This window comes from Pinus tabuliformis, chromosome 5_2 (assembly GCF_031772625.1).
Source record: "Pinus tabuliformis cultivar Carrire ecotype Pingquan chromosome 5_2, CPIR1, whole genome shotgun sequence".
Classification (NCBI taxonomy): domain Eukaryota; kingdom Viridiplantae; phylum Streptophyta; class Pinopsida; order Pinales; family Pinaceae; genus Pinus; species Pinus tabuliformis.
The window spans coordinates 911,874,569-911,883,254 of NC_142306.1; the positions used below are offsets into that span (position 1 = coordinate 911,874,569).

The 8,686-nt window shown below is 34.2% G+C and overlaps 1 protein-coding gene across 1 annotated transcript; it reads left to right on the top strand.

The window, feature by feature from the left end:
• Nucleotides 1-2,273: 2,273 nt before the first annotated feature.
• Nucleotides 2,274-5,823, top strand: LOC149162266 (uncharacterized). The gene is made up of 2 exons (XM_089435134.1): nucleotides 2,274-5,025; nucleotides 5,129-5,823. The coding sequence occupies exons 1-2, from the start codon at nucleotides 2,274-2,276 to the stop codon at nucleotides 5,560-5,562; spliced, it is 3,186 nt and encodes a 1,061-aa protein (XP_089291260.1). The 3' UTR covers nucleotides 5,563-5,823.
• The last annotated feature ends 2,863 nt before the right edge of the window (nucleotides 5,824-8,686 follow it).

Sequence of the window (8,686 nt, forward strand, 5' to 3'; positions counted from 1 at the left end):
TGGAAGTATTATATTCATAAATCTTAGAGCATAAAAGAACAATTTGGCTTTCACATCTTCATCAACTAGTTTGTCTAGACAGATAACTCAGTGAAAACATATTCTGTCCTAGAAGAATGGAGCCTTACTAACCATGAATGGAGCCTTTCCAACCATGAAATAAAGTAGGATAACACTAGCTAACTAGGTATTGACTTCACAACCTTGGTGTAGAGATCTCAATATACCACCTAAAAGCATAGTTTTCACATAATTTTTTTACTCTCATCATTGTATTCTTTTCATGTTCATTAATGGGTAGCCAAAAATATGACAAATCTTGTAAACCCTGGTCAATTTTCACTCCATTATGTCATTACACTTCAAATTATTCTTGTTCTACTTCGGGAATTTCTAAAAATGATCATCCCCAACGACCACTAGTCTCTACTTGGCCCACACCAAAAAAAATAAAATTGAATTTAAAATATTACATGGAAAAATAATCCAAAAAAAGTCAATTTTAATCTTGATAATCCTTCTACAATATTGATCTTTTAATTTTATTTTTTCAAATTTCAAAAAATATATGGAAAAAATATCACATATTTTACCATGATACCAAAAAGTTATTACACAATTACATAAATAAACTTTTAAACTCCACAACTAACTTTAATTTCAACCATAATGTTGCGTAAATTTTAGAAGTGTTATATATTTTATATACACAAGTTGAAAGATTTAATCCACTTATACATGATGCGTTCTAAAATCCTAAATATCCTAACTCATAAGTTATTACAAAGAATATACCTTATTCTATTCAACAACTTAAAGGAATTGTTCCTATTGTCATTTATTTGTGCAATTTGTTAAAAATAAAATTGAATTGATACCATTACTTAATGGAATGAAAAGTCTAAAGTAGATGAAGATAGCTAGGTTGCTACACATTCAGAAACCAATTACATAACATGAGTGGTTCTTATTGTTATTTCTTTGTGCAATTTGCTAAAAATAAAATTGAATTGATACCATTACTTAATGGAATGAAGTCTAAGGTAGATGAAGATAGCTAGGTTGTTATACATTCACAAACCCATTATTTATAGGACAAATGTATAAGTTAATTTATTTTTTAAACAAGTATAATTGTATAAATGAAATGATTTCTGAATATTAATAAGCATCGATTCAAAATAAGTATCTAAATATTAAGTATATTTTACATAGTTAAGATTTTCTTTTAATTAATTAAATTATATTTTTATTTTATTAATTATAAAAAAGAATTAATTAATATTGAATTCTGTTTTCTTTATTAATAGAAATAGCAAACAATTCTAAATTAATTTAATATTGAATTTCTGTTTTTTTATTACATTAAAATTATGGGTAACAACATGATCATTGTGTTATATTTTTAATACAAAATCTATATTTACAACTTTTTTATTAACTATTTAATGAGATTTTATTTTAATCATGGCTCTACAATAAAATTAGCACACCTTCATTATATCATCCTAAAAATCTTTGGCCAAAAGACTTCTAATATTAGTAGATAGGTTTTCTTTGTTCATATTTTACAATTTCTATTGGTGTCAATGCACTAATTGCATTTATCAAATTTTTAATGTATATTGTCTAAATCTTTTATGTTTTGAAGTATTTGATTGGAATTATGTTTTGAAGTGTTCACCTGGAATTATGTTTTGAAATGTTTAATTGGAATTGTCTAAATAGATCGAATAAAACACTCAATTTGTCAAAACAAACTTGACTAAGGAACTCCGAAAACATAGCACAGTCATGACGTTAAACACATATATTAGTTATTTTTAATAAATGAATTTTATATTTTAAAGCAAACGACCAGCAGTTCGTCATTTCACCAAAACCAAAAATAACACCGTCTGGGTAGACAAGATGGACGACTTGCGGTCAATAAAGAAAAATCCGCTAAAAAAAGTTGACTTCAATACATGGTCAATAAAAATCCGCTAAAAAAAGTTGACTTCAATACATGGTCATATTGACCATGTATTAGTATTAGTTAGTTGAAATGGACGATATGAGTTAAACACACCACGTCTTACTTCAAATGGACGATCTGGGTTAAGTTAACACCACTTGAGTCAACAAGAAAACGAAAATCCACCAAAATCCTTATGACTCCTTATGCCCTTAGGAAGGAATTTCACAAATGTAGTTGATATCCACAATTGCCCAAACCCTCTGAAATATTTTTGTAATTCCTTCATTTTATCGATCGCCCATCTGAGGAGCCGATGGCACCTTCCACGGATTTCATCCTCATCACCTCCACACTCATGCTCATCTTTGTTTCTGCAAACGCCCATCTTCTTCATCATTATCATGAGAAAAGTCGTGAACGACTGCAGGTCGATATAGAAGCCCTGCAAGCATTCAAAACCTCCCTCACATATGATCCTTCTCACGCCTTGGCCAACTGGGATTTTGTTGCCAATCATGTCTGCAATTGGACTGGTGTCACCTGCCACCCTCACAAACTGCGCGTATCTGCCCTAAATCTATACAACATGAGCCTGCAAGGGACTATACCTCCACATTTGGGTAACATCTCCTTTCTTGGCGTGTTGAACCTCACTTGTAACAGTTTCTCTGGCACAATCCCGAACGAATTGGGCAAGCTGCGTCGCTTAAAACGTCTGTTCCTCAATAAGAATCACTTGATTTCGTCCATTCCAGAGGCTTTGAAAGATTGCACATCTCTCAGGCTGCTTAATCTGTCCTACAATAATTTGACAGGGACTATTCCGAGTGGTCTCGGCCAATTGCAAAACCTGCGAAATCTTTCACTGCACGGAAACGGATTGACTGGGAAAGTGCCCGAATCCTTGGGAAATTGTTCTGCGCTGGAGATTCTGGATCTAGGAAATAACTTCCTTACTGGCACTATCCCCTCTCAGCTTGGCTTGCTCACTCGAATTAAAGGTCTGTCTCTTGCAGGAAACCAGCTCAGTGGAGGAATCCCGCCTTCACTGCTTAATTGCACGGAGTTACGCACCTTAGATTTGTCTGACAACAGGCTTACCGGAGAAATCCCGTGGGAGATAGGTACAAAGCTCTCAAATTTAGAGTATCTGCTGCTCTGGGGAAACGAATTAAACGGTACCATTCCGAAATCTTTAGGAAATTGCTCTCAGCTTTTATGGCTCGAGCTCTCTGATAATTTCTTAATGGGAGGCATACCTCAGGAATTTGGAAAGCTCCGTCTTCTACAGAGACTTGGACTTGATGATAATCATTTGTATAGTGAGGAATCCATTTCCATCATTTGTATAGTGAGGAATCTGCAAATTCTCATTCTTGCGGAGAATGATCTTAAGGGCGACTTGCCTGGAAGCATAGGCCGTCTTTCTCAAAATCTGCTTTATCTCTATTTGGGTGAGAATCGTTTCACTGGTAAGATACCCCAGGAGATGAGCAACCTCACTGGATTGATCCTGTTGAGTCTAGGTAACAATTTGCTCTCTGGAAGCCTTCCTTCTGCACTAGGAGGGCTGTCTACTCTTCAGCTGCTGGACCTCTCCCGGAATAACTTGGAAGGTAATATACCCTATCAATTCAGTCAATTGAAAGCTCTGTATGAACTGGACCTTTCTCAAAACGCGTTTTCTGGAGAAATTCATCATGTTTTTGCAAGTTTGCAGCAGCTAAGAAGATTAGATCTCAGCTATAACAAGTTCAGTGGTAATATACCGGATAATGATATAGGGAATTGTTCCAATCTCGAGCTTCTGGACCTCAGTTACAACCAGCTAAGCGGCTTGATGTCTTCGAAAGTGGCTAGCCTCCATAACCTACAGTTCTACATTAATGTCTCACATAATGCACTCACAGGAAGGGTGCCTGCCGAACTGGGAGGAATGCACATGGTTCAAGCAATTGATCTTTCAGCCAATAATTTTTCGGGGAGCATACCCGGCCAATTAGTGAATTGTGCTGAACTGGACTACCTTAATCTTTCTCACAATTCATTGGAAGGCACCATTCCGACATCAATCGATCAAGTTGCAGGACTTCAAGATTTGGATCTCTCTTTCAATAAGCTTTCCGGTCCCCTGCCTACCTCTATAGAGAAATTACAGAAGCTTACGCATTTAAACTTGTCATACAATAACTTCACAGGAGAAGTACCATCCTCTGGAGCTTTCAGAAAACTGAATTTTACATCATTCTTAGGAAACAGTGGACTCTGTGGCAGATGGATAGAGTTACCTCATTGTAAATTGACGACAAGGCACCATCATGATTCCAAAAGAAGGGTAGTTATCTTGGCCACTTCGGTTGGTTTAACTTTGCTATTGGTATTTTGCCTAGCCTTCATGGTTTTGATATATTTTCGTAGCAGAAAGTCTGCATTGTTGGAAACTATTTCAGCGAGATTAGGGAGGATGCTGAGGAGCCAACTCCGCGAGACGAAGATTGTAAGTGAGGAAGAGGTGAACAGAGCAACTAATGGTTTCAGCCCGGATAACCTAGTGGGGCGTGGCGGCCATGGGTCAGTGTATAAGGGCGTATTAGACAACGCCACAATCGTTGCTGTCAAAGTTATACAGTCTGCCACATCAGGAGGTGCATACAAGAGACTCATAAAAGAATGCAAGACGTTGGGCAGAGTCCGACATCGGAATCTGGTGAGAATGGTGGGCGTATGCTCAAGTTTGCAGGTCAAATCTTTGATTATGGAGTTCATGTCGCAGGGAAACCTGGATAAGCATTTGCATTGTAGGGAAAATAATTGCAGGTTGGATCTGAAAAGACGGCTGAGCATTCTCAAGGACGTGGCCCATGGAATGGCATACCTTCACCATCACTGTTCTCCGGCCATTGTTCATTGTGATCTGAAACCTTCCAACGTTTTACTGGATGAGACGATGACGGCTCATGTTGGAGATTTCGGTATTTCACGCCTCATGAACGATTCAACAGCAGCAGCAGCCTCAGGGGACACCTCCAGTCATGTGATCGGGTCTGTTGGTTACATTGCACCAGGTAAATACTGATACACTAGATTGATTGAGCAATGTTGTATATGGGAAATATTTGAGTCAGTGATAAAGGTTTTATATATATATATATATAAAATTGGTTACAGAATATGGTACAGGAGGGCGCCCGTCCATGAAAGGGGACGTATACAGCTACGGCATCTTGGTACTGGAAATGATAACGGGAAAGAAGCCCACAGATGCAGTGTTATCAGAAGAAGAGCAATCATTGCAGAGTTGGGTGGGCGATGCATTCCCCGACAGATTGTTGGAGGTGATTGACAGGACTTTGGTGGAGGAGATTAGAATGGAAGAAGAGGATGAAGAACATGATGTAAGTGAATTTATGGGGCATGGAATTGTTGTGCTGTTGGCGAAGATAGGTGTGATGTGCAGCAAAGGGGATCCTCATGAACGACCGACTCTTCGAGAGGTTGAGGCATCGCTAGAGCAGCTAGTCGCCAAAATCCATAAGAATTCAGAAAATGAGTTGAACCGCCTTGGACAGGTGACTGACGAAGCCATTTCTGAATCTGATTAGGGCATGTTGTGGAAGAAAATGATTAGATTACGCTGCTCCATTTAATGGTTAGTACATATATGTGGAGGAAAATGATTAGTGGTCAGCACATATATTTGGAGGAAAATGATTAGTTTAGATTAGATAATTAGTTTTGCATTTTCATTTGTTGTAAGTGTGATTATAGGTTTTTAGAAGTAGTTAATTATATCCAGTTAGATTGGATATAGTTAAATCCAGAGATATTTTCTAGTTAATTAATTTCTTATATTCTTATGTGGTGAAGAGATTTGTTCAGTTAATTAATAATGTAATTAAAATATTTTTCTATCTTAAAATAACATATATTATTATTTAATTAATATAAATGTGTTTATGTAATCAAAATAAAATTTTTATTTTAAAATAATTTATATTATTATTTAATTAATATAAATGTGTTTTTTAATTTTTTAATTCAATATGATTATTTTTTTAATCGATTTTTTTCTATATGAAATCTTCTTTTAATATAGGAAAAAAACAACATACATTTTTTGGAAGATCTCTTTATAAGTTAAAATATTTTTTTAATCATTAAAAATAATGATTATTGATTAAGATATTTTTTTTAGTGGTTCATAGTGATAATCATAGAATACAATTTATAATATTAAGTGGAAAGAGATTATATTGAAAACAATTTTATAAATAGTTTGAATTAGTCCATTTTCTTATTATTATCATATATTTTTATTTTTATTTTTAACTTTATTATTATCATATTTTTTTATTTTTATTTTTAAGTTTTTAAGAATAATTGTTATTAAATAGAATTTATAGTAAACTAAAATTATGTATTAATTTTGGGATTTATGTATAGTTAATGGTTTAGGATTTGTTTTTTATTAGCTTATTTTATAAATAAAATTGATATGCTATTTTTTCCTTTTTTGTTATATAAAGATTTAATATAATTATAAAATTCTATAATGATGTAATTTTGACAAGTTGCCAAGGGCTAATTCATGTATGATGATAGCTTAGACCATCATTTCCAAAGTTTTATTGTCAATTTAATAGTGGCCTATAACTTGTATTTCAATATTACTAGTTATTTTACACATTAATATTACAATTGGTGGCTATCATCATACTTTGGACCACCACAAGTGGGATACTCAATAGTACATTCATGGATTGACATTTGATTTATTAAACACTCGAATATTATGTATGCATTCTAAATATGTATATTGATTCGTTAAATATTTTTTGTTTTATTCTTGGCAATAATGCATTTATTCTAGACTTAAGGAACCCTCAATCTTGTCTATTTGGATTTGTATTCCTAATGTTCGTCAATACTTGGTGGAACCAAAGATAGCGTGCTCAATTTACCTTGTTGTTGGTAGATTGTTTGCAAGGTTTACAACATTGATGAATGTTGTCTACAAATTCCTGTGCCTTTTATTGATCTAATTATGATGGTTTGTCTATGATTCGTGGTAGTTTTCCCATGTCTTTGAAAAAAATTATATAGTGGCAACTAAATATGAAATTGATATTTTATGAGAAAGGCTCACACAAATGGCTCTCAATTTACACAAAAATTTCAATCCCTATACTCCTAATCCCATTAATGAAAGTGTAATGAATATGCTTGCTTTCTTCTTGGAATACTTCGAGTGATTCTCCTTGTAAAGGATGTAATGTTTCATTTATAGGAACCTTAAAGGATCCATATATAGTAGTTGCTTCTATGTTGAAAGCTACAACTCCTATCAAGGCAAGGAGTAGTATTGGTTTGCATCCATTGAGTTCTTGAGTAAGTAATGTAGCTCATAAGTTAGGATTTTCCAGTGTCTATTATTCTTTGGATGATCATATTTAGGAGTTGTTCTTTTTTCCTTGTTGATAATATTGTAGAAGTATGTCAATGTAATTACTCTACCTTTGACCCCTTGGATCTATTCAATTCAAATATGTATAAGCTGTAAATAAGTTATTATGATGATGGGAGTCAAACCGTATGAGCTTAAATAAATGAACCCTTGTGTAATTCATATAAATATTTCATGTCAATTCCTAGTGTATAGCTCAAGCCCAAGGCCCAATCCATGAGTGGCTAGGAATCTAATTCAGCTAAACATGTTTTTTATGTACCATGTGGTAGTGCATACCACGATGTACTCAATCTATGTAAATATTATTTCAAAATGTAATATAACTTGGTCCAACATTGCTATGGAGACAACATGAAAAGGGTTATGGTTTCACTAGCGGGGAAGAGGAAAGGAGGCCCAAGGGCAGGGGTATACAACAATGAGCATCAATCACCATGCACACGCCCGAGGATAGTGTTTTCTTTGATTTCATTGCATTGTGGCCTATTGATCTCATCCAATCCAATCATTTTCGATTATCATTGAGTTGCATTGCTAACCTACAAAAAATAAACTTAAAATGTATCAATGACCCTCAATTCCTTCTTAATCGTGACATTGAGTGGTGACTCTATTGATTATTCATGGACCATACCAAAAACATAACCTACTATCTTTGATAAATGTAACCATTTAGATTCACGTCAACACTCATTTTCCCATGTTGAGGGTATCCTACTTATGCCAAAGGCATTCGTAAAACAATATTCTAAACATTATACTTTTTGAATTTTTCCTAACTAACTTTTTTCTGATAACTTTTACCCAAAATCTAGCTAGAAATTAAAACGAATTGGTGGTTTCGCAAATATGAGTTGTTGAGATTGCACAAGTCAGGTGTGATAGGTTTTTTCAAGGTATTGAATCTGTTAATGAATTCAAAAATGCAATTTAAGCAATGGAAATTAAAACCTAACCAACCACTACTTAGTCAAATTTCGATGATGTACTATAAAAGGTTTAAAAAGTAGAATGTTTAGAATTGTTCATTTCTAAAGGGCATATTCTTCTCCAAGTTTTCATCATTTTCTAATGCCATATGGAACATTTCCATCTATGTTTGTCAATACTTGGTGGAAGCAAAGATAGTACGCTCAATTTACCTTGTTGTTAGTAGATTGTTTGCGAGTTTACAACATTGATGAATGTTGTCTACAAATTATCACTTTTATTGATCTAACTATGATGGTTTGTCTATGATTGGTGGTAGTTCACCTATT